Source organism: Cydia amplana, chromosome 16, assembly GCF_948474715.1.
Source record: "Cydia amplana chromosome 16, ilCydAmpl1.1, whole genome shotgun sequence".
NCBI classification, from domain to species: domain Eukaryota; kingdom Metazoa; phylum Arthropoda; class Insecta; order Lepidoptera; family Tortricidae; genus Cydia; species Cydia amplana.
This window is the reverse complement of record NC_086084.1, coordinates 7994104-8021052: the sequence shown is the minus strand read 5'-3', so window position 1 is coordinate 8021052 and position 26949 is coordinate 7994104. Positions and strand designations below refer to the sequence as shown.

The window sequence follows — 26949 nt, the reverse complement described above, 5'->3', positions numbered from 1 at the left end:
AAATAACACAAAAATAAAAAAACTATCCAATGAGAGTCAATCTCGGACACTCGGACTCTGTGTTGGAAACTGTAAGAAATGTGGACTTTACGAGTATTAATACTATTAATTACATATGTTACAATACAAGAGTGGTTCATATTTTATATTACGGTGGGCCGCGATGAATTCATACCTACTACTAGTACTATGTAAATACTAATAAAATATTATTAAATTGTAGGCGGGACTTAATCGCGTATATCTAAGTTTTAAGATTTACCTCCGACGTTTCGAGGACGGTGTTGTCCCCGTGGACTCGGAGAAGACTGGCTTAAGTTTGACATCAGCATCTTCTAACCGCGCGAGTTTTTCGAACTACCCGCACTTGGTCTTGTTTATCAGCTTGAACGTTTTGCGCACTAGGGATGTCACTCTCTCATCTGGATCTCATCCACATGGAATCCAGTCATTAGTAAATGTAAGCGTAAAGTAAACGAATATCGACAGTCGATAAATCGAATATCGTTAGTGTTGTGTGTCGACAGAGTGACATCCCTAGTGCGCAAAACGTTCAAGCTGATAAACAAGACCAAGTGCGGGTAGTTCGAAAAACTCGCGCGTAGAAGATGCTGATGTCAAACTTAAGCCAGTCTTCTCCGAGACCACGGGGACAACGCCGTCCTCGAAACGTTGGAGGTAAATTTTAAAACTTAGATACGCGATAAGTCCCGGTGAACAATTTAATAATGTGTAAAAATCGTGAAAGTTCAGTGTCATACTAATAAAATAACTCATAATCGTTTAACTAATGTAGTTACATATAGTAGTGGATTTACAAGTATTAAAAAAATCGTTTTGATATCATTAGAAAGAACTGAATCATGTTACTTTAATGCTACTGCAAGATTAATTCTGCGAAGTTCAATCTAACGCTAAAATTAAAAAAAAAACACATGGTTGTAATAAAGACAGCGCCGTTAGAAAAAGACGTGTTGTGATGTAAAAAAAATCTAGTTATAATTCGTGTTTGTACGTCACGACTTGGTTGCTCTACTTCTGATTTTGTTGTTGGCCTGCATATTTTTCGACTTATTGAAAGAAATTCTTTTGCTTGGCGTTCGAGATTTTCTTGTACGAGTCACTGTTAGTTCAAATTTATCAGAATTAAACGAAGATGACAGGTCGATGTTGCGTGATCTTAAAACTTTACAAATATCAATTTTCATTTGATCAGCTGGTTTTTTTTCTTTACAAGTTTTATTAGGGCTTTTCTGGGTTTCCGCTCGGTTTTTAGAGTTATCTATTAAACTGTCGTTTTCTTTTCTATTTCGACTTTTTGTGTTTTCGGTCGCTTTAGTCTTACTATTTTTATCCTGTGTTCCTTTCTTCTCAGTCTTTTGTTTCTTTTGACCTTTTGTTTTAGTTGGTATGTTTTCTCTAAGTGAAGTATCATTTTCTTTAAGATCTGAATTTGCAGATTCCAACGCGGCTGATAGGTTTTTGAGTCTTCTTGACCGCAGTGACCTGTTTGGTGTTTCGTTATTATTTTGAACGATTTTTTCAGGTTGAGAATTATCATCAGACTTCTTCTTTGTTTTTGATTGAGTTTTATTTGTACATTTTTTGCTTGTTGGTTTTTTCGGGACTTTCTCTAGTACGTCCTGCAACATTACTAACGGAGTTTTGTTAGTTTTTGTTATTTTCGTTGATGAAGTCTGGTGGGTGTCGGGGCCACTTTGCTTCGGATTGATTTCATGATTCTGTGTCAAGTCTGTAAAAGAAAAATGTTACATGAATAAATGACACATACAACATGTGGTCACATATGTGTAGTCTACAAGCATTAGGTACCACATTGTCGCTTGCCATAAGGACGCTCTGACAAGTTATTCTTGTAAAGATACAAGCAAATTTCGTCCTTATGGTAATAAACGATAATGTGGTCCCTTTTGCTTGATAACGTCACATAATATCGTCAGGTGACAACCAATACTCACTAATTACTACCACAAGCTACTTAATTCTCTTTGCCACAAGTTAATAGCTTCACTATATTAACACGAAAACAAGGTTGATTTTTGTTTAATAAATTACTAGCGACCCGCCCCGGCTTCGCACGGGTTAACAAATTATACATAAACCTGCCTCTTGAATCACTCTTATCTATAAAAAAACCGCATCAAAATCCGTTGCGTAGCATTAAGGGGACGGTATATGACGTTTTCGATTTAGAGCTCACTTTGTGCAATCAATTTGTTCAAGAAATGTTTAATAACTGCATTAAATTATACGTAAATTTGTTCACGAAGAAGCCGTGTACCGGCTCTTTACGGCATAATATTTTTTATTTGCTGTAATTCTCTACAAATCGACACTAAAAGTATCCAAAAATCAAAATATGGAGTTCCGTTTGAGCAACACGCATTACAGTTTTGCCTTTAACAGTAATTGAGTTTTTGTGTGATTTTGAAAGCTAGATAACTAAACTAGCAAATTATTATCTACTTATATTTTTACTCACAAATACAACACAGAAATTCAATCCCAAATGTAAACTTTCGTACAATTTCCATACATTGACGACATCACTCAAAATTCTTCTTCGAGTCAGATGGCCGCTGGCCTTGGATCGAAGCAGACGTGTACTTCGTCGTAGCTCGTTTTTGACATTATTTAGACATTTCATCATATACGCTTACGAAAATGTATACCAGTAGATAAATTGTATTTCAAAAAATAGGGTAAATAAATTTATTTAAAATTTGATTTGTTGTTATTTACAGGTCGTAACGATCGAAAACAGCAGTAAACTATCCTAAAACAATACGATTACAATTGAATTTAAGTAACTTGTTCCTTCAAAACCCGCTTAAAATGAAAAAAGTTTAAAGACTCGTTTAACTGATTGGGATTGATTTTCATTATGCTGGTATCAATTTTGCGTCATTAAAAAAAAGTATATGACTTCTGTACGTCAATGACATTTGATGTCAATTGTAATCTTGTATTTACGTAGATATGAGCGCCGCGCCGGCGCGCCGCCGCCGCCGACAAAATTTTCGCGCCGCCGCCGCCGACGCTGCGCTATCGGCGTGGCATCGGCGTGACCTTGGTAGTTACTACTACTTTCAGAATCAGATAATATATTTTTAATCGAGTTTAGATCATTAACGGCGCCATTTCGAATAGTTTGTAGGCATTCAAAAGGTATTTTAGGCCCATATAATTCAAAAATATCGAAGGCAAATGCAAACTTATCTGCAGACATAGGAATCCGCGGGGCAAATTTTCTTGACAGGTAGGGACTTCCTATATCGATAAACTCAATTATCGATGCTCGTTCTATATACTAGTGATCGCCCCCAACATTGTGTGTTTTTGTAAGTATTGTTTTGAAGACAACTATGAAATTCACACATAGCATATTTTAAATAATCTCTAGGTTATATAAAGGTAGGGCGTAATACTTATTGCACTATGAAATAGTCAATATTATCTCAACCTCTTTATTGATTGATTATAAATCAAAGCGAATTGAGTTATTATTTTATTTGATTTCTACAGCTTTCAATAAAAACATATTTTTACAAGCAAACCTTTGTGTGATCACTAGTTAGTATATAGAACGAGCATCGATAATTGAGTTTATCGATATAGGAAGTCCTTACCTGTCAAGAAAATTTACCCCACGGATTCCTACCTATGTCTGCTCATCTGTCTAGTAACCGCGCTACTAGTCTTGGGGAAACGAAATTATTTAATATCAATTTTAACATCAATATGCTTGTAATAAACATACTGATTTCCTTCCATTTTTATTGTGGAACGTTCCACATTACAATTTATAGATTGTATAGGAAGTGCGTCGGAATCGGGTCTCAATTAAACTTGGCCACTGTTGAAATTTCAAGCTTTGCTCTCTCGCAGCTCAATCTTTGGCCTAGCATCGCTCGCATGGAATTAAGCCTCTATCTGAACCTGCAAGTTTTTGACCCTGTTTGGAGCTCAACTTTCGACCTGTTTTAAAACGCTTGAGCATTGGTCCTTATCCGATTATAGCTCCATTTCAGCTCGGCCTTTGGCGTCGCACGAATGCGCCAGCAGGAAAGCTCCAGATCTTTAACACTATGGCTTCAGTCTTTATCGGCCTGCACCCTCGCTCTGCTCTCTTGCAGCTCGGCCTCCCGCAGAAGCGTGCCGCAATCGGCGCTCCAGGCGTTCAGCCGTCAGCCAAGCTTACACTTGGCGTTCGATTCTTACCTGCAGCTCATCCTCTGGCCTCGCATTGGGAGGCGTCAAAATCAAGTCTTCGGTGTTACATGGAACTCGGCGTTGGACCTCCTTTTTGACATAAATCGGTTTTGTTGGGTCGATATTGGTTAATGACGGAGCTCGATTTTCTTTGGACTGTCGACAAGAGGTTTCCCTGATACAGTCAATCCGCAATTTTTAACTTAGCACAAAAGATAAGGGTCTCGCTAAGATCTTCCGGCCAAAGCCTCGCCATGATTAAGACCGCCTCTGATGCCGCGCGATACCGCTTATCGACAGTTTATACGATATCAATTTTTTTCGTACCATTATTCAATAAATTATTCTTGAAAATAAAAAATGTATTTATTTCATAACTTTCTTACAGCAAAAACATGTTTATTCGGTAAAATTTTGGTTTGAATTCTTTTTTCATTAATCGAAGGTGTTTGAAGGCCACGCCGCCGATTCGCCGCCGCCGCCGACCAATTTTGACCGGCGCGCCGCCGCCGGCTATATGCCTATCGGCGCTCATATCTATATTTACGTTAGAGAATATTATATATTCATTTAAATATTACTTACCTATTAATACGAAGCGTAATTCGTTTAATACCTGAAAGTCTTAGTGTCTACACCTACTTTGTTGCCGTTCGTTCCGTCTATATGTGTGCGATTACGTGCTGTTCTCAATAATCAAGAAACAAGCCATAATCTTCAAGAATAAAATAACAGCAAGACCAGCATTTAGTACTAACTAGTTTTTGCGGATTTGGAGACAAGAGATGAAGCTTACAGGCTAATACCGCTGCGGTCTGGTTATTGTTATGTGTATATATCGAGTATTATATAAATTTACTATAAAATAACAATGTTTTATTTCAATGACATTATGTGCGTAGGTATGTATGTTTCGGTGATTATAAGAATTTTGTCCACACAATAATTGTGCAAAGCAGAGACTGCATCATGCTTTCTTTACGGTATAAGCGGTATGGTACCGTTATTATTTATCAATACCGGTTCGTTTTGAAGGTAAAACTATACCGGTTGAAATACAAAGTACGGTACCGGTATAAAATTACAGCAGGGACAACCATTTTTATAGGTGTACAGTCAGCTGCAGAGAAAAGGTACGACCAGATAGATAATTGTATGCAGGGGTGGTACCTTTTCTCTGCAGCTAGCTTTACCGAGCGTTGGCGAAGGTCTACGTTTCAACTTGGGCAAAAATGCTTTCGTACGTCCGAATTCTTCTCCTTTGCATATCACATTTCTCAACTGATTCTCGTGAAAATTCGGTAGTCCGATATAATTATTCGGTTTCTTTTTTTTTGAACAATTTAAAATAGGCAGAAATTGTCATAAAGGACTTAAGCGCCAGTAGGGTCTGTGACACTTAAGACCACTGCGATTATTAGGTACTTACTGGCCCCTATTTCACCACGACCACGGTGACAGGTGCGACAGTTGTCGACATCACTGTTGCTGACGTCACAGGCCTCCATAGGCTACGGTAACCGCTTACCATCGGACGGGCGATGTGCTTGTTTGCCACCAACATTTTAATAAATAAATAAATAAACTCCATTATATTGCCACTAAAAAATTCTTATTTTGCGAAGCTAATGACAATTGCCACAAGAAACACGGCAACTGTATCGAAATTGCGACACAGAACTCATTTCCTGTCAAGACTTACCGAAAATTCTTTGAAAAATCTTGTGACAATTGTCACAAGATTTTTTTGCGAGAGAAATGTCTGTTTTATCCGATATAATAAAGTTTTTTTTTAATAATAGGTACAATGACGGTGGCAAACACGAATACGGCCCGCCCGATGGTAAGCGGTAACTGTATTATTAAATTGTACAACGGGACTTAATCGCGTATCTAAGTTTTAAGATTTACCTCCGACGTTTCGAGGACGGCGTTGTCCCCGTGGTCTCGGAGAAGACTGGCTTAAGTTGACATCAGCATCTTCTAACCGCGCGAGTTTTTCGAACTACCCGCACTTGGTCTTGTTTATCCGCTTGAACGTTTTGCGGTTCCGTTGTACAATTTAATAATGTGTAAAAATCGTGAAAGTTTAAATCAGTGTTAGCGGTAACTGTAGTCCATGGATGCCTATGGCGTCAATAACAGTGATGTTTTTGTCGTACCTGTCACCGTGGTGAAATAGGGGCCAGATTACGCCGCGCCGCGTGGAACGTGAGGTGCATTGGGGTAAATGCATACCATTCACTCAAGGAAAATAATCTCCCTTATAAGATCACTCGTGTGTCTGCCATTTTGTTAAAGCCAATTTTCACCGTAACTACTGGACTAGTTCAATTGAAATTTAGTACACATATGTCAAGTAAGGAAGTAGTAAGTCGGTGATCCGAAGATGAGTAACGTAAATAAATGAACTTTTAACTATGTGGCGATTTTTGGTATCATGTGACATATCAGATATAATACATAATTATAAGTAGGTGAGCAAAAATGTACCATAACCTAACTCAGAATTGTATTACATAAATACATATACAAAAAATAGTTCAACGCCAAAAGATTAATGGAAGACCTATGTCCTATAATAGGTGAGTTGGTCTTAAACAAAAAATACGCAATAAAAATGTATAACTGTGGAACCCATAGTGAATCCTACTCGTACATGATCGGTTTTTATATTATGTACCTATAAGATATTTTCTACTTTATACTTTATAAGTGTACCTACATAATATTTACTTATAAGCAGTTGTCACGTAAAATATTTGTAGATTTTTTTGGAAGTATGTGTCACATCATCATCATCTTCCTCGCGTTGTCCTGGCATTTTGACACGGCTCATGGGAGCCTGGGGTCCGCTTGGCAATTAATCCCATAAATTGGCGTGGGCACTAATTTTTATGAAAGCGACTGCCATCTGACCTTCCAACCCATAGGGGGTAAATTAGGCTCTTATTGGGATTAGTCCGGTTTTCTCACGATGTTTTCCTTCACCGAAAAGCGACTGGTAAATATCAAATGATATTTCGTACATAAGTTCCGAAAAACTCATTGGTACGAGCCGGAATTGCAATTCGCACGCTCTTACCGCTAGGCCTCCAGCGATTTTTTTGAAGTATGTATAGCACAAAAAATATATTTAGAAATGTAACATTTAAGGTAGGTAATTAAAATACGGTATAAACATTATTGGAGAAGACTTGGAGGAAGTGTCATAGGGATCTACATTCGATGCGTGGAAAACAAGTTCTTTTGTCTAATTATAATCCATCGGCAATCACGCGAGCGCATGAAACGAAAATCATTTTTTTTTTCACTTCCTAAAACTCCCTTAACCTAATAACAGTAAAACAAAAAATAAAATATAGAGGGTTACCAACCAGCCAAAGAATTATAAGTAGATATATGCACTTATCCCAACGCACCTCACGTTCTACTCTGCACGGGGTTCATTGCCGCTCCTACCGCCGTAAGTAACTATCAACACCTACATTATCAAGGCTACGATCGAAGATAATCGCTTCAGCACTGAAATAATACCGGTGGAATACCGGTATAATATTTTTTATTTTAATTGTATTAATTTAATAGTGAAACAAAAGGCGAATATACCACATAAAAGTAAATCGGTAAAGATATTAGGGGTACATTAGCCAACACTGTTTCCATATATTTTCAAATTTTATTTTGTCCGCCTTAATTAAATTTTGCACCCTGCCGGAACTTTATTTATTTAAATTCTCATTTAATTGATTTTGAGCCTTATGAAAAGTCGTATAGAGTAGTAAATAAAATTTTACATCTGACTTAATGACATCTGTTTTATTCGGTTTAACTTTAGAAAACGCGTATCTCGACAAAGCCATAATGTAGAAAATTGTCAACAACCAAATGAATTATTAGAATTTAAATACGTCACGTGTGACATGAACAGACAAGGAAAGCAAGATTAAATGTATTGTTTCTCTTTCTTCTTTCAATGGAACGCTTTTCCTAAAAGGAGGCCACTAAACTCAAAACGCTATCTTAAAAAAAAACTTGATGGGTCAGTGACCTGTCCCAGTAAAGTGAGGTAGTGTGCGTGAAGTGCGCTTGTGTGTGAAATGGGGTAAATTGACAGAATCTGAAAATTTACCCACCTCTACCGTCACCTTAAAGATCTAAGCATAAATAGGGACAGACAGATAGCGGGAAGCGACTTTGTTTTATACTATGTAGTGATCTAGTAAGGTGCAGTAGGAGCTGGGTCTACTCATGTACTTCTCCCATCATCTGCCGCCCCGGCATGCTCTACTGACCCTCCTGCCCAAGACACCGGCGAGCCAATACTCCGCACATACTCGTACAAGCAGTACCTACGTGTCTTTATAAGCTATGATGTATAGAGCTGGCGAGGATAGGGGCGGAGACGGAATATATAGGTCCGGAACCGGCTCTGCCTATGTCAGCGGATGTCACGAAGGGAGTAATAGAGAAGGTAAAAGAGATGGAAGCACAGAGAGAATGGGAAGAAGAGACTGGGTGTAGACAGTCGAAGATGATGATCAAAGGGTTAGACCACAGGAGAACCAGGCATCTTTTGAAACTAGGTAAGAGCAGTCTGAGACTACTGACAGGTATCATTACAGGTCACAATACTCTCAACAGACACCTTAAGATAATGGAAATTAGTAGAGACGCCTCCTGCCCACACTGTGGTAAGGAGGAGACTAGCTTACATTTACTAGCAGAATGTACTATGTACGCGGCACCGCGATATAATACATTCGGTAGAGACACACTGAAAGAACACGAACTAAAGGACGTCGAACTCAAAGATGTCCTTCTGTTCTGCAGGGAAACAAGAAGATTCGAGGAGAATAATGTGGGAATGCCGCCGGGACAGTAACCTGCAGCTCCAACTCCAGGGAACAGGGCCGAATGAACGCGACACGCGATCGACAGCCCGCCTGCATCCGGCCGGGCGTCCCTACACTACATCTACATCTACATAGGGTTTAGTGTTGAGTCGCTCACTCGTGAGGCACCTCATTTGTACCACTCATTTTGTTAATTTGTCGCAGTACTTCGTACCGCAAAAATGTCTTACTTCACTCCTCTATTTTACTTGATTCTAAAATTATCTTTCTCCTAAAAGTTCTATTCTTAACCTCCAGAATTGCACTCCAATTAAATGTTACTATTTATTTATTTATAAAGGAAGTGATGAATACATAAATATGTATATACATTAAATATTTTTGTCGCCGTTAGAATTAATGGAATAGTCGACGCTGAAAATATGCTAGTACCTCACCTCATTTGAAGTAAGACATTGTAACACCTCATTTTATAAAATGAGGTACTCATACAAACTCATTTTAAATTGATGTCCTACCCATCACTAATAGGGTTACAAATGATTACCTGTGTGGTGGTGCACCTGCATCGGGGACACGTGGCGCCGCGCGGCGCACTCGTGGTCGCTGTCGTCCGTGTCCCAGAACGCGTCGATACCGCTGCGGCTCAGCATCACCCTCTTCGCGGGACCTACGCAGTCAGAACACGTGTTAACAATGATATACAATAACTGACCGACAGTTCTGTGCATTAGCTTAGCAATTACTCGTACAAATACTTACAAGGTTTCACGGGCGTATCCATTCTGGGAACTGCTTGATGCATTCTCTTAACATCTTTGTTGTTTTTATTATTTGTGTTATGCTTATTATCTAGGTCTTTACATTTTTTATTACTTAGGGGATTCCTTCTTACAACATCTTTGCTATTTAATCGTTTTTCATCACCAACATCTTTGTCAATTTTATTATTTGTCAACATTTCACCAACATCTTTGATATTTTTACTATTTGCTCTTTTCTTATAACCAACATCTTTGACATTTTTATTATTTGCCAGTTTACTTTCCTCTAGATCTTTGATGTTTTTATTATTTGTTGTTTTTATATCACCAACATCTTTAGTATTGTCAGCATTTATTTGATTTGCATTACTACGGCTTTTAACATTTCTACCACTTGGTGGCTTCATGTTGCCTACATTTCTTGTATTTGTGTTACCAACATATTTGTCATTTTTGTCATTTATCGCGTTCACATTATTTTCAGGTTTATTTGCAACGTTATTTTTCTCCTCTTGTAAATTTTTTTTGGAGACGGGTTTTTCTTTGAATATTTCATCATCTGTGTAAGTTTCACTGACAGTATCATTATTACATGTTGATATAATTGAAGTAATGTCCCAATTATCATCATCATTCTTAGTCCCACTGACCCTTGGTTTGGTGGTGTTAGCTGTTATAGTTGAATTGACTTGATTTGGAGGGACAATCTTATGAATCAAATCTAAGAGATTGTCGTCATCTTGATTAACATCACGACTTAAAAGGGACTGGCTGGTGACCAATTTTCTTGTCTTATGTTTTTCTCTAGACAATGCACTATAGATATTGCTTTGTGGACTGTCTGCACTACCACTATCAAAGCTATTATTTTTTCTTTCAGTGACATCAAGTGTCTGGGTAAATAGTTTTCTTTTTATAAAGCTGGGCCTCATGGACATGTCACTGGTAGTCAGCTCTGGGTTATCTTGTTCAGATTCTACATGTGGCTCTGGGCTGGGAGCTCGTACTGGCTGCGGTTGCAGGATTTCATTCTCTTGAGTGCTACAAAATAGGCCTGGAATGCCAGAAGATTTTGAAATCATTTTCTCCCGAAGCTTAGTAGGGGCAGACTTTTTGACAGGAAATTGAGGCTTCACAAATTCGAACTCATTCTTTTCATTGTTATCTATGTTTTGTGTTTGCTTCTTAACTTTGTCATTACTTGAAAAAGTTTTTGGTTTCTTTGTAGTAGGACTTGGTATGTCACCTAAACTTTCAGCTTTTCTCTTTCCAGTTTTATTTGTCACTGTTTTTGGTTTTTCTGTTGTATCCGGGAATATGTTGTCATTTTCATCACTCAGTTCATCAATCTGGTCTCTTTGTACATTCATCTTTTTATTAGCACAATCTGCCTTTGGGAGTTGCTTGCTTTTAACTTGCCGTTGCTCCTCAGAAAGTGCAGACCTGTTAAGCTTTTGAGATGGGAATTGAAATCCACCCCTGAACCTATCTCTTTGAGACATCATTGTCATGTTTTGCATGCTTTTAGTAGAACATATGGAGGCATTAAGAGTGTTTTTATGCATGGAAGAGATATTTGCTTGGCCACTTGTGTACCTTTGAGAGAAGGTATTTCTAGGACACATTGTATTATTCTGGGGGTACAAAGTGTTCTCATTTTGGAGTACACCATTTCTTTGTGAGAACTGTCTCCAGCTATATCCTGTCTGTGTTGATACACAGTCATCATTGCTGATTGATGAGCTTGATCCTTGCTCACCGTCATCCTCATACCTGTTTTGGAAATTCTTCACGGACATGTGCATTTTCCGCCTCTTCTGAGCTTTTCTCCTATATTCAATCTTTCTGTTCACTATGTGCTTAATCTTTTTCCATTCATCTTCAGTACATTGATTCATTATATCAATACAAGATTTGATTGTATCTGCCCGACTGGCTGTTGAATCTGCAAATGCATTTAAATATTAGAGAATATGGAATAATATTTAAGGAATAATTTTTCTATCAATATTGAACCTACTGCTATTTTTTTACTGAGAGCTATAATAAAATCTTACCAATACTTCTCATTGAGACTGGTGATACTGCTCTGTCATTGCACACTGATCGTTGAGATAAGCTTCTTGAATAGAAAGGTTGGTGGAAGTTTCGCGGCTGCAAGTCACTGCCAACAGAACCAGTGGGAGAGGTGTCTCGTCTATAGTATATACTCCGTTGGCTGCTGGCCACTGACGCTGCTGAACTTTGCTTCTCAAAATTTCGTGGCAAATTCAAGATGGAAGAGAACAGGTTGGGACGAAAACTTGTGTCCATGGTGAAGTTTTTGTTGGTGAAGTTAGTGTTTGGACCTTTGCCAGAAACAATCTAAAAAGAGAAAAATAACTTCTTACAAAAGAGTTTTTTGTTTTCACTGCTGCTGTTTGTAGTAAGGAGACATATAATTTACAGCATCCAGTTTCATTAGCATGTTTGATCATTTGTAGTCAAGTAGATGCATCAAAGAAAAATTCAATCTTATTACATTTATCTAACCTTCCGAGATCCTATCGATAAATAAATTGAATTGATATCATCAGTAATTAGACAATTACATATGTTCAGAGCACATATTAGAGGTAAGAGGAGCGGTTTATTGCTAAATACTAACCATTTTAGAGCCTTGAAATTTAAAAACATTACTATTTCTTTCCATCATTATATTCTATCACTAGACTTTATTTACCAGCCAGTCCACAGCTACGACTTTCACAAATCATCAGACAGATAAACGAGTAGTCGAGTAATAACGAATTTCTGTTTGAAGATGGGTGATTTGAAGTATGTTTGGCATTTGTGTAGCTTAGAGATATCCAAACAAAACTTTCCGATACCGGTTTTTAATTTTATTTGATATAGTGTGTCAAAGGACTGTCTTATTTCAAACATAGACAGAGATAATCTATCTAATCTTTGTCTTATACTAGTACTAGCACCCAAAAGAAAAGGATAAGTATAGTTTTTTTTTTGTTCCTATTTACTGACAAATTGGTTTGACCAACTATAACTTAAGTTTGAATTTTTTACGGTTTTTTAAATTTTAATAATTGACTTACACTTATGTGCAAGCATAGAAGGTAGCATCCTATAGAAGTGGTCTACGCGTGCTTCCGTGAGGGACAAAACATACGCAATACGACGCTATGATTGGTTGAATTTATTTGTTGCCCGCCATGATTCATACTAATTTTTGGTGGGGAACAAAAAAAAGGTGAGACTGTGACAAGGACAAACAGTAATAGCGCTTTCGCTGCTACTCCTACTGAAAGATACATAAGACTATCCCGTTCTGTCAGTTACCCCCACCACTCATGCCCAATCCAGTTTAATACTAGATTCATGTGTGCAAGTAATTTTATCAAGGCCCCAACGTTCAACGTTCGTTCTCTTTGACGGCGCAGGAACTAGTATCACTTCTCTCTCCTCCCTCTTGTGAAAATGCCACTTGTCAAAAAAGGACAACTATACTGTTGACAAGACGAACTTCAAATCCAGTTGTTGCCGTTTTGGTGGTTACAAAGCTGTGTATGTTGCGTACAAACGTCTATGTGTGCATTTTTAGGGACGTCAAAAGTCGATTTTAATCATGTTATATATCGATAAACGCTACACAGCGGAACGGAAAAGCGATTAATTAAAGCTTCAATTTCTTCGTTAAAAATAAACAAAATTGAAATGCTAATGGATTATGGATATATTTTAAGATAATAAAATGATTCAATTATTGCGGAACACATATTTTAATACGTATTTATGTATTGTAATTAAAAATCTGAACTTTCCCTTCGTTCCCTGCTGTGGCGTGTCGATAAAATCGTGATCTGATAACCACGATAAAGAGTAAAAGCGTTCTTTGTTCATTTTAGGTATCGGTAAACTTTTCAAGTAAAATTCAAATTGCAAGAAATGTCGACAGTTTATCGATATGACTTTATCAACATGGCCACAGCAAGGTGGTTACATATTGTTAATCGTACATAAAAACAAAGTGGCAACAGTGACAGCTCGCTTAGGGTCCATCTTCAAGCCCCCTCCATACTCGTGCGCTAATCGCGGCGCGAAGCCGCGAACGCGAGTGTGGAGACGATTTTCGCAGACAGCGAAATCGACTCCACACTCGCATTCGCGGCTTCGCCCGCGTTTCACGCACATAGTCTGGAGGGGGCTTTACAAATATTACCGTGTGCAATTTATACTGGGTCAACCAAATCTTGTCAGTAAATAGGAACAAAAAAAACTATACTCATCCTTTTCTTTTGGGTGCTAGTACTAGGGTAAGACAAAGACAGTATGATTCTCTCTGTCTATGTTTGAAGTCAAACAGACCTTTGACACACTATAAAACCGTCTTCGGTATAGGCAGTGGGCCACACTCAAGATCGCAGTGGTGTGCGGTAGTGTGTTACGGTAATTACTATACTTGGTCAACCAGATCTTGACAGTAGAAAAAGGCGGCAAATTTGAAAAATGTAGGCGCGAAGGGATATCGTCCCATAGAAAATTTGAATTTTGCGCCTTTTTTTTACTGACAAGTTTTGGTTGACCAGCTATATTATATTATCTCCGGCATGTGCCGTCAAGTCAATGTCAATGTGATTGTGACATGACATTATATATAAAACATAACCTAGAATTTGTAACAGGATATTTCGTTAAATTTTGCAATAAATATGGTGTAGTGAAATTATTGCACACAATAAGCAATTCAATTATAATGTCCCAAACAAGACTTTTCGTCGGAAATCTTCCTAACACTTTTGAACAAAACGAGCTGCGCTCTGCCTTCTCTAAATTTGCAGAAGTAACCAACTTAGATATTAAATCTAAACCTGCAACAGAAAATGAAGGATCTAAATTTGCATTCGTTACAATATCCGGCGCTAATAATGAAATTGAAGCTTGTAAGTATTATTATTGCTATTATTTATTTTTTAACGCCAAAGATGTAATTTTGAGCACAAAGCATTTTAGTAGAGTTGCTTACTATTTTATTAATTTACTTTCAGGTATCAGACACTTCTGTAATGCAGATTTTAACGGCAGCAAGCTTTATGTAACCAGAGCTAGAGAGAGCTTCCTTGAACGATTGCAAAGGGAAAGACAAGAAAATGAGCAGAAAGAGGCAGAAAAGGTAAAAAAAAACTGTTTAACTTAATTTTTTCATAATGATACCTAGAATCATATTTTATATTAAACTAGCTTAGAAAACTTACCTTACACTTATCTTGTTCTATTCTATCTTACACTATTGTATTTATATAATTCCAGCAGAGCAACAAGGAACCATCAAAAGAACATCCTGTTATTAAATTAGGCGAAGGATTAAACCCAAGAAAACGGAAAATTGATATTAAACAAAATGAAATCCAGCCAACTAGAAATAACAAGGAACACCATATAGATGAAGCTAAAGTTAACATCCATAAACCTCCTGTTCATGGAGCATTTAATAAACAGCAAGCTGTATCTGCAGAAGATAAAAAGAAACTAGAATCAAGCAAGAAGAGAATGGCATCCATGTTGAAAAAACGACAAGAATTTAAAAGTAAACAACAAATAATCAAAACGGGATTGATTGACATTGTAAGTATCATTCTTTAAGCTAAAATAAATAAACACAGTTGCATTCTGCGGTTATTTCAGAAATGCAGCCACAAAATACATGTGGTACCCATAGGAAACTAGAGTTAACATTTAATTATCTTGTCATATAAAGTTTAGACAGGATCATTTTGAAGGCCCAACCCACATATCTACTTCTGTGCGGCACTTGTCAGTATAGCAAAATAATCTAATCACCTTTGTCTTTCCACAGGATAAGAAACCCAATCAAAAACTAAAATTTTCTGACACAGAGGATGATCAACAAGAATTTGCCAAACACCCTGGACAAAAAAAACAAGCAAAGAAAAATACGCTTTTTGATGACGATGAGAGTGATGGAGAAGTTAACTTTGAAATAAAAAAGCAGTATGAAGGCAAGAAAGGACAGAAGGTAGTATCACTGTTTAAAAGTACTTAATTTGTTTTGTAGTGTAGGTGAAATATTTTACAGGATGTATTTAAAGGTTTTAGATTTACAATCGAGGTACAAATCTGACAAACGCTTTGTCTTAGATGAAAGGTTCATTGAAGAAAACCATACGGAGGATGAAGCTGAGGAACTCGGCGGAGATAGGGATCCAAGTGAACCTGTTGATGAAAAGATAAAGCAGATTAAGATATTGGAGGATGTTCTTGGTGTAGCAATCAAAACACATGCAAATAAACCTGACAAAGACAAGAAAACTAAGTAAGTATATGTTGATTTTTTTTAAAACATGTTCAGTCATATTCCAATTAGATTAGAACCATTTCGAGCTACTTTTGACTCCTTCACAACTATAACATACTCACATGAAATTTGGCACAATTATTAATTCAAGCCCCTTAGCTTGTCAAAAATACAAAATTTTATAAACGTAGCTCAAATAGTTATTGATTAATAAATTAACGTGTTCAGCTCTGGCTATGCATTTTTAGGGTTATTTTTTTTGTAATTACTGTGGCAACACCAAAGTCACAGTTTGAATTCGAATATTGCTCTGTCATGAGCTGTCAGAGCCAGTATGTCATAAGCCTACTACCAGTTAACATCGTCTGTCGCCACTCTCGTTAATTTTATCGCAATTTTGTTAAAAGCACTACTGCCAAAGCTTAGAATATTTAGAATCAGTGCTGTGTAGCCGAAGGACACCGTGCTCATCCGTGCAGTGGAGAATCCCAAGGTTTAAGTTGGGCGACCAAAGGTAAAGGTTCTAAGCTTACCTCTAGCTTGCAACAAGGGCAGCTCGGACCATCGCCAGCGGTCCACAACGGAGACCAACGGTTCATCCCACAACCCCCGGATTGCAAAGGTAACTTCGTCTTACACTATCTAGCACTTGTAGTTTAATTTCCATAGGTTAATTTTAGCATACAACAACTTTCTTGCTCAACCGACCCCTAAATTTATCCCCCTATCGCCCATTTTTTTTGCCCGTCTATCGCCAGTGAACATTTTGGTCCTTCGAACCGGATAATTTGAAAAGTGACCTTTGGTTTTTCGTTTGTCGTTGTCTGTTGCTTCTAAATTTAGGGTAGACTTATAAAAAAAGTCGAGGGTAAGCAAGAAAGTTGGTGGTCGTGTAGTAGTGCTTTTACTAAACCATTCGTTCACTCGTGGTTAATACTGCTGGCAACATTGTCACAGCTGTCAAGTGTCGACGTCAGCTGTCAGTGTGTCTAGTGTCAGTCGGTACTGAGGTCGTTATATTGCAATTATTTTGTGACTTGTGTTTCTTTTCGCCGGTTTAGTGTATATAATTGCATTTAAAACAATATGAGTGTACATGGTGATAGTGAGGCGGAGCCCGCGACCGTAGACATGTTCCGTGTCGCGCGGGGTTACGCTATATTCAGGTTAGAGAACATTGAAAGTTCGGACTTAAGAGGTTATGATGAATCGGACATAAAGGATTTAGAAAAAGACTTTCACAAGGCTCAGCTAAGCATTTTACGTCCGCTGAAACTTGAAAGACGTGCGGAAGAGTACGAAGTTACGAGGGAGTTTGAAAGTAAGTTAAAGTCAGTGAAATGTAGATTAAGACAAATGGCCAAAAGTGAGATAAGTGATAAGTCTGATGTGAAACCTTTAACGCTTGAAAATAATTTAGCCAAGCTTCCTAAAATAGCAATTAAGCCATTTGATGGAAAATTGGAAAGTTGGGTGTCTTTCAAAGAGCTTTATGACTCGCTCATACATAGTCGAACCACAATTAGTAACGTGGAAAAATTACATTACCTACTGTCAAGCGTTCAGGGTTCCGCATATGATTTAATTAAAAGTTTTCCTCTGTCGGGTGACAATTATAGCAGTGCATATGAGACACTGTCCAACTATTATGATAGGAAGAGGCAAATCGCTGTTATGTATTATGAGAAACTGCTAAATTGTGAGCCAGTCAAAACTAAAACAGATTTGGAAAGGGTTTTTAGAACTTTTAATGAAAATTTAAATATTTTATCCAAATTTAACCTCCCCGATAAGAACTTTATGTTGTACTATTTGCTTTGGGCAAAATTAGATGTTGCCACTCGGGAAGCATTTGAATTACAACTTACTTCCAATACTGAGGTTCCAAAGTTTGAGGACTTGAAATGTTTTATTGAAAAGCGGAGTAGGGCTTTGGAAAACTCAAGTGTTAGTGTTAGGCCTCAAGCTCAGAACGTTAAACCATTGCCTAAAAACAAAACTGCCTTGGTCGTTTCGACTCCGTCAACACCGAGCTGTGTTTGTTGTTCGGGTCAACATAGTCTCGACAAATGTACCAAGTTTCTAAATTTAGATAATGATGGCCGGTTTAATTTTGTTAAGGAGAAGGGTTTGTGTATTTTATGTTTCTCGAATGCCCATAGAGTGAAAACTTGTCGGGCTTCTCGCTGTAGTGTGTGTCATCGTTCGCACCACAGTTTATTGCATTTTACAAAGAATGTTGAAGCATCCACGGTTACAGAGACTGCTACTGCAGCACCTAGCAATAACATGAGCAGTACTAGCAAGAGTAGTAGTAACACGGTTTTAACTGCTATGGCGGGAGAGAATACAATATTTTTTGCTACTGCCAGGATGTTAATTCGGGACAGTTCTGGTGTCTTCCGCCCAGTGCGTGCGCTTCTGGATGGTGCGAGTGCATGCAATCTTATATCAAAGTCTTGTGCTGAAATGCTAGGGTTTGAGACTTCTGGCCAACACACCGTGTTTGGCATTGGCAATTCGCCCAATCAAACATTTGGCTCACTTTCATGTGAGGTCAAGCCAATGGGTAATAAACCCTCTTCGCTGAGTACTAAGCTCGAAGCTTTCGTTTTGTCGCCGGTATGTGCTGACCAACCTCCACAACCTGTCGATTCGTCGGGTTGGTCGCACACCAAAAATTTATCGCTGGCTGATCCTGATTTTGCCCGTCCGGCGCCGGTGGACTTGTTGCTTAACGCACAGGTCTTCGTTTCGTCGTTGTTGCCCGGTATACGGCGCGGGGAATCTGGACAGCCTACTCTGTTGAAAACCATCTATGGATGGGTCGTTATGGGTGAGTGTGACGCCAGTCAGCTCACATCAAGCGCTCTCGTATCGTCTCGCAACAATAATAAACATTGTTTTTTCGTGTCGAGTCCCTCACAGATTTTGTCGCTCGACGATTCCATAAAAAAATTTTGGGAATTGGAAAACGTTAGTTCTCCGACTAAACCTGTCGTATCTGAGGAGGACCAACGCTGCGAGGACTATTTTCGTGAGAAATACTATCGTAATGAGGATGGCAGGTTCGTAGTTCCGTTACCATTTGTCGATCCCGCGAACAAACCTACCTTCCTCAATTCGCGCGAAATCGCTCTCAAGCGTTTCACGTCGTTAGAACGCAAATTGAATTCCAACCCTGAGTTCAAAAGGGCGTATGTGGAATTCATGGATGACTACGAGTCTCGTGGTCACTTGGAGGAAGTGGCACCTCCTTCTACGAGTGAAGGCCACTTCTATTACATACCTCACCATGGTATTCTGCGTGACTCCGTCACCACTCCTCTTCGCGTGGTCTTCGACGCCAGCGCTAAGGACGCCAACGAGAAGTCCTTAAACGCTACTCTTTTCGCTGGGCCCAAGCTTCAGACCAACATTTTCGATCTGCTCACACGCTTTCGTTGGCATGCCGTCGTCTTCACAGGTGACGTGAAACAGATGTACAGGCAGATTCTGGTTCCTGAAGAGGATGCTGAATTTCAGCGCATTTTGTGGCGGCCCTCTACTGTCGGTCCTGTGCGCGACTACCGTCTTAAAACGGTAACCTACGGGGTTTCTGCTGCGCCATTCCAAGCCCTTCGTACAATGGCTCAACTTGCTAGTGATTCTGCAGCCAACTACCCAGGTGGTTCAACCGTTCTCGCTCGTGACATCTACGTTGACGACGTCGTCACCGGAGCGGATTCTGTCGAGCAGGCGCGTTCGCTTCAAGCGGAACTTACTAACATATTGTCGTCGGGGGGTTTTCATCTCAGGAAGTGGACCTCCAATAGTAGTGAGTTCCTGGAGAGTCTTCCGTCTTCTGATCTGTACTCGGAAGACTTTAAACACTTCGAAGAAATGACTGACATTTCTTTAAAGATATTGGGCTTGCTATGGCAACCTCAATCTGATTCCTTTCGTTTTCGTGTAGCATCTACTCCTAACGGCCGATGCACAAAGCGCACTATTCTGTCGGAGATAGCTAGAATCTTCGATCCATTGGGTTTCCTGTCGCCTGTAACATTCCTCGCCAAGTATCTGATGCAGTTACTTTGGGTTTCGGGCGTCTCCTGGGATGGAGATGTCCCGGAAAGCATCAGACTGGAATGGCAAGAATTCAAAACTCAACTCTCGTCGCTGAGTGCTGTAGATGTGCCTCGCCGTTTAGTTGGTAAATTCGACGTGCTACACCTCCACGGATTTTGTGACGCGTCAGAACGTGGCTTCTGTGCCGTAATCTATTGCCGTACAGTAACTGAGGACAGTGACGTTGACGTCCAACTGGTGTGTGCTAAGTCCAAGGTCGCGCCGTTACGTAAATTGTCAGTGCCGCGTCTCGAATTGCTCGCAGCGGTTCTGCTGTCGGACTTGATGGCTTCGGTCGTGGAGGCTTTGAAGCCTTTCCACTCGGTAGATAGAGTCTTTGCATGGTCGGACTCGAGTGTGACGTTAACCTGGATCAAGTCGTGTCCGTCCAGGTGGAAAACGTTCGTGGCCAACCGTGTGTGCCATATTCAGGACGTCATCCCTCCCGACTCTTGGCATCATGTCAGAACCACTGACAATCCAGCCGACTGCGGATCGCGTGGTTTGCTTCCTCGAGACTTGGTCAATCAAACAGGTTGGTGGAACGGGCCTGATTGGCTCAGACTCCCCACTGAGAGCTGGCCTAAGTCAGTGCTGACGCCAGATAGGGATGTCCTTCACGACGAACAAAAGATTACGGTCCTCGTAGTGTCCAATGATAACGCACTGGTTGACAACTTATTGGAGAAGTTCTCGTCGCTAAGAACACTCCAACGTATCTTAGCGTATTGTCGCCGCTTCGCGAACAACGCGAGGAACCAAAAGACGGCCGCGAAGTTATTACGCGGACCTTTGACTCCTCTCGAATTGAAGCAGTCACTGATGCTTCTCGTGCGCTCCGTGCAACAGCGCTGCTTTTCTCAGGAAATCGAAAAGATTTCGAATAGTCATTCGAACTCTCTTCCGAAAGCGTTCCGGAAACTGTCCCCGTTCACGGATGACGCGGGTCTCTTAAGGGTGGGCGGTCGCCTGTCGCGAGCTTCTCTCGACTTCGACGTGAAGCATCCGTTGCTTCTACCTCGCGACAGTCGTCTGACCTTCCTTCTTATCGACGAATACCATAGACGGTTCATGCATCCAGGCATCCAAACGCTTCACAACTTGTTGTCGCAGCATTTTTGGGTCATGTGTCCAAAACGGGCTATTTACGCAGTCGTGTCAAAATGTATGAAGTGCTTTCGGGTGCGGCCACCGGGTGCTCCTGCGCCATTCATGGGGGACTTACCTTCCTATCGAATATCCCAGCTGAAAGCTTTCTCGAGCGCAGCGGTCGATTTTGGTGGGCCTTTCGATATCGCTCTCGGTCGCGGACGCGGTAATAAGACGTACAAAGGTTACATTTGCGTCTTCGTCTGTACCGCCACAAAGGCCATTCACACCGAGCTTGTCACCGAGTTGTCTTCGGATGCTTTCCTCGCCGCACTTCGGCGTTTCGTCGCTCGTCGTGGTCGGTGCAGCCGGTTAGTGTCTGACCAAGGCAAAAATTTTGTCGGTGCGAACAACATCCTGCAACGTCTAGTGATGGATGCTGCTGCACACCATTCAATCAATTTTGAATTTAACCCGCCGGGTAGCCCACATTTCTCAGGACTCGCTGAAGCTGGAATAAAGGCCGTGAAAACACACTTGTCGCGTGTCGTCGGGAACCAAAGGTTGACTTATGAGGAGTTTTCGACTATTTTAACCCAAATCGAGGCTTTGCTCAACTCAAGGCCCCTCACTCCTCTTAGCACCGACCCTAATGACCTGACGGCTCTGACTCCTGGTCACTTCCTCACCACGGAGCCCCTGTCGGTCGTGCCTGAGGAAGACCTGTCGGACGTTCGGGTTAGCCCCCTCCAACGCTGGAAGCTGCTTCAGAAGATGCACCAGGACTTCTGGAACAAATGGTCGAAGGAGTATATGCATACTCTCCAGCAGCGGATGAAGTGGCACGACAGACAGCCCAACGTCCAAGTCGGCGCACTCGTGCTCGTTGTGAACGAGCAGACGAGCCCAATGAAGTGGCCCCTGGGTCGCATTATCGACACACACCCCGGATCTGACGGGATCTGTCGTGTGGTTACTGTGCGCACTGCCACAGGGTTGTACAAGCGGCCTGTGGTCAAACTGTGCCCACTGCCTGCGTAGTCGCTTTAGAGCGCTACCTTTGTGTTGTCCATTTGTTGTTGTTTAGTTTTAATATTGTCGCGCTTACTTAACTCTATTGTTTTATTTTCGCTTAGTCAAAATACAAATGCATTTTGGTGGGCGGAATGTTCAGCTCTGGCTATGCATTTTTAGGGTTATTTTTTTTGTAATTACTGTGGCAACACCAAAGTCACAGTTTGAATTCGAATATTGCTCTGTCATGAGCTGTCAGAGCCAGTATGTCATAAGCCTACTACCAGTTAACATCGTCTGTCGCCACTCTCGTTAATTTTATCGCAATTTTGTTAAAAGCACTACTGCCAAAGCTTAGAATATTTAGAATCAGTGCTGTGTAGCCGAAGGACACCGTGCTCATCCGTGCAGTGGAGAATCCCAAGGTTTAAGTTGGGCGACCAAAGGTAAAGGTTCTAAGCTTACCTCTAGCTTGCAACAAGGGCAGCTCGGACCATCGCCAGCGGTCCACAACGGAGACCAACGGTTCATCCCACAACCCCCGGATTGCAAAGGTAACTTCGTCTTACACTATCTAGCACTTGTAGTTTAATTTCCATAGGTTAATTTTAGCATACAACAACTTTCTTGCTCAACCGACCCCTAAATTTATCCCCCTATCGCCCATTTTTTTTGCCCGTCTATCGCCAGTGAACATAACGTTTAAAAACCGGCATTTATGTGGCTGACTGACTTATAGATCAAAAAGCTTCCGGACGACCTAGAAACTTGATATCGGGCATTCGGGCATAAAGGTATCTTCTTCTTCTTCTTCTTCTTGTTAGGGGCTATATAAGGCTCCAAAGCCTATGTATCACTGCGACCATCGCTGATCTATTGTGATCGCCACCTACTACAACTCTCGATCCAAACATGCAACTTCAAATAGCTGCAGGATCTTTTTGAACTCGAGAGACTTTACCTCCTCCGGGCGCAATATGTGCCCGCCCAGGATTAAGTCACGAGTACGCATTAGGCAAGGGCACTCTGTGAGGATGTGCAAGGGCGTCTCCTCTGCCTCCATACAGAGTCTGCACCGCCCCATGTCACGTTTCCCCATGGTGTGCATGTGCTTATTTAGGCAACAGTGCCCAGTAAGCACCCTTACCAAGTTGCGCAGTTGGTTCCTAGACAGCGCTAAGGCGTTCGAGGACGCCTTTTTGCTGAAGGCCTTGATAAGCGCTTTGGAATGGTTCAAACCTGTTGTTTCCCTCCAGAGTTGAATTGTTGTGTATTGACAGTAGGTCTTTAGAGTGAGCCGCGTTAGGCTTTTGGGGATACCACAAAACGGCTCAGGACTGTAGTTTATCCCTTTAGCCCCTGCTCGCGCGAGCTCGTCGGCCTTTTCATTTCCTACGATACCCGCATGCCCTGGGACCCAACGTAGAACAACTTTGTTCCTGGCTCCAAGGTTGTTCAATAGTTGCCTGCAGTTCTCAACCAGCCTCGATGTGGTGACATCAGAGGTTAGGGCTAAGAGTGCCGCCTGGCTATCCGAATGCATAAAGGTATACTATTCGGCGTATACAAATGAAAAAATCCTGAAAACTGAAAATTTTGGACAATTGACCGTACGTTAGCGCCGTGGGTTTAATTTTCAGCTTGGGCAAGACTGCTTTCATGATGAATACTATAGTAATTTCTGTATAAAAACTAATGATATACCAACAAAAACATAATAGTGAAATGAGAGACAAGTAAAATTTTAAAAATATGTGTAATTGTTAATGAATATGGGGATTTATACACAGCACAGAACTTGGTACCCATATAGATCTCCAATTCTTTTTCGGCGTCGGCGAGTTAATAACGACACATATTTTGAATATTGAACTTGGATCTCATTTCACATTTATGTTTTTGTTAGGAACGATAAATAATAAAAGTACTTTCTCCTTTTTTCAGGCCAAATATGGGAATGATAAGATTTGATCCAATGAATCCCGAACATGCCAAATTTGTGGTTCCCATGGAAGAGGTAAAACAGGAATCCAAAAAGCATAAAAATAAATTAAAAGCGACCTCGGAACCAGCTCCACTGCAGCCAGAAGTCCCAAAAGTAGAGGTTTCAAAGGAGCAGTTTTACAAAAGTGAAATAACTAAGGAAGCTTTTGAGCAGCCTGCTGAAGGGTTCAGCCTTAGAAGCCTTTTCAATAGGGATGATGATGCAGGAGAGGATGACACTGTTCCTCAAGGTATGTACATGTATGAATGATGGAGACAGGTTCTCATAACACTCCTTCAGAGAACAGAACTTTAAATTGTCAGTGAGGAAAAAATCCTTCTATACTACTAAAATAAAAAAAATTGCCCCTCTGCGACCTCTGCCTAGGCCTATCAACTCGCCCCCCCCCCCCTGTTTCACTGGCTGGCTGCGCCCTTGGTTATAGGTAGGGTATGTATTATTTATTTAGAAACATTTGTTTTTTTAGGTATAACGGAGCAAGATAGCTACACACCCGTACAACCTCAAAAGCAAAAAAAAGTGAAAAATCCATTGGATCCTGGTGAAAAAAATCCTTTTGTTTATGATTCATCTGAATCTGAAGCGGAGGATGAAGATCCCGAGAACAATACCAATACAGGAAAAGATGTACCACCACTTACAGAAGTCAAGGCAGTGTGGAAAGAGAACTTATTTTTTTCCAAAGACGACATTCGTCTGAAAGGTATATTTTTTTTTTTACCTAACGCATATTATTAAATGCCTATAATCACCAATGCCTATAATATACATACAATTAATATTAAATTGCGGACCTATTCAAACCGTCACTCTCGTAAGCGTCACTTTAATGTCTTAATTACGTATTTTTTACGGCCCTCACTACCTAGAGGGCATTAAGGTGACCTGAGAGAGAGTCCTCGCTAATGCAACACCATCCGCAACATTACAATGATAAGAAAAGTAGCAATGGAAACTTGCAGTCTTTACAATTTACTTGTCTCTCTAGTAATTTGACAAAAAATGCTGCGCTGAGATAAAAAAATAAGACCATCATAAATCATAACACATATGTATCTGAGAACCATCAATTATTTATTAGATACAGTCGCCATCAGATATATCGTAGCAGCCAAGGCGCTCACAAATTATAGCGTATTAAGCAATTCATTCATATATGGTAAATATCTGAACACGTCTCTATTCTCAAGGCGTTAGAGTGCGTGTTCAGATATTTGTGATCACTTTGGCCGCTCCCATATATCTGATGGCGACTGTACCTATATAACTTCCACAGAAAGCGAAATTGATCCTTTATTTTAATGTACCTATAAAATTAAATGTAATATGTAATCATTCAATTTTTTCACTCACGTAAACTAATAAGTGAGAGGTATGGTGGAGTACTCTCCGTGGAAGGAAATAACAAGCTCAAGTTATTCAATCTTTTCCTTGTACTTTACAGACGGTTTGGCATTCTTCAATAACGTTGGCTTACAAGACGCACCAAAGGAGCGAAGAGAACTTAAATCAGTGATGAAGAAGCGCATCTACAACACGGCACGAAAGAACCAAATGTTCAAGAAGAAGATTGGTGGCAGAAAGAAATCTATGAAAAAGAGTTACAAAAAGAAAAGCTGAGTTATAAATATACCATAAACATTGTTACATAAAATGTCCAGATATCAGATTGGTTTTGATTATCTTTATCCTGTTTGCACAGAATCCAGATGGATGAATTTAAGTAGTTTAGAGGGATACATTTCTTAGCGATGGGCGAGTGGAGTTATCTGATTCGAATCAGCCTACAGATGAGTTAATTCGAATCAAGACTATTGGCAATTCGAATCAACTCGACCACTAGCTAATTCGGCGAATGAATCGCCAATTCGCCAACTCGCCGAGTCGAGTCAACGCTGTCACACTGCTACTAAGGCCATTCAAAAATAAACCTTAATACCGTAGCCCGAAGGCTCTTGTCACAACAACTGCCGCTCGATTCGCCGTCTCAACTCGAGTTGGTACTATGACCATTCAAAAATAAACCTTAATTCCGTGACGAGAAGGTTCTTTTTACAACAACTGCCGCTTGATTCGCCATCCCAAGTATCCCAACTCGAGTTCACTGCTAGTATGGCCATTCAAAAATAAACCTTAATTCCGTGTCTTAAGGTTCTTTTTACAACAACTGCCACGTAACTCGCTCCGCGCCTGTGCCTGTGACCTTGTCGCGAACCACGCGAATCGTCGAGTCGAATCAACTCGATTTTGAATTCGAATCAGCGGCCGAATCAATTCGAATTGAAAAAAAGTGGACTCGTCATATCGCTAATTTCTTTATTCTCATAAGATCTACCAGCTTAAGGGCTCATTTAGACGATGCGAGAACTCGCATGCGAGTTTCATTACATTGCGTCATTTGATCGGTCGGCTGAATTGACGTAACCTCAATGGTCCGCAATGTAACTAAAATCGTATACGAGTTCGCGCGCCGTCTAAATGGGCCCTTAAATCCCATGGATGGGCACAACACAACCCTCCTACCATCCCTTTAACCGCCAGAGTCTGATATATAAGGCATTACATATC

At 40.3% G+C, this 26949-nt stretch overlaps 2 protein-coding genes across 2 annotated transcripts; one reads left to right on the top strand and one right to left on the bottom strand.

Annotated features, from left to right (window-relative positions):
* Window positions 1-985: 985 nt before the first annotated feature.
* Window positions 986-12546, bottom strand: LOC134654950 (uncharacterized protein DDB_G0287625-like). The gene is made up of 5 exons (XM_063510381.1): window positions 12501-12546; window positions 11911-12217; window positions 9852-11798; window positions 9637-9759; window positions 986-1753 (listed from the first exon to the last, which is right to left on the bottom strand). The coding sequence occupies exons 1-5, from the start codon at window positions 12543-12545 to the stop codon at window positions 1017-1019; spliced, it is 3159 nt and encodes a 1052-aa protein (XP_063366451.1). The 5' UTR covers window position 12546; the 3' UTR covers window positions 986-1016.
* Window positions 12547-14509: 1963 nt separating this feature from the next.
* On the top strand, window positions 14510-26050 carry LOC134655527 (nucleolar protein 8). The gene is made up of 8 exons (XM_063510995.1): window positions 14510-14790; window positions 14896-15020; window positions 15158-15472; window positions 15705-15884; window positions 15958-16181; window positions 24321-24610; window positions 24848-25084; window positions 25826-26050. The coding sequence occupies exons 1-8, from the start codon at window positions 14604-14606 to the stop codon at window positions 25999-26001; spliced, it is 1734 nt and encodes a 577-aa protein (XP_063367065.1). The 5' UTR covers window positions 14510-14603; the 3' UTR covers window positions 26002-26050.
* Window positions 26051-26949: the final 899 nt, after the last annotated feature.

Coding starts and splice junctions, on each gene's coding strand:
- LOC134654950 (XM_063510381.1), bottom strand. CDS start 12,545: ATGGAAAGAAATAGTAATGTTTTTAAATTTCAAGGCTCTAAAATG. Junction 12,218..12,500: donor AATTTCAAGGCTCTAAAATG/GTTAGTATTTAG, acceptor TTCTCTTTTTAG/ATTGTTTCTGGCAAAGGTCC. Junction 11,799..11,910: donor AGTCTCAATGAGAAGTATTG/GTAAGATTTTAT, acceptor ATGCATTTGCAG/ATTCAACAGCCAGTCGGGCA.
- LOC134655527 (XM_063510995.1), top strand. CDS start 14,604: ATGTCCCAAACAAGACTTTTCGTCGGAAATCTTCCTAACACTTTTGAA. Junction 24,611..24,847: donor GGATGACACTGTTCCTCAAG/GTATGTACATGT, acceptor TTGTTTTTTTAG/GTATAACGGAGCAAGATAGC. Junction 25,085..25,825: donor AGACGACATTCGTCTGAAAG/GTATATTTTTTT, acceptor TGTACTTTACAG/ACGGTTTGGCATTCTTCAAT.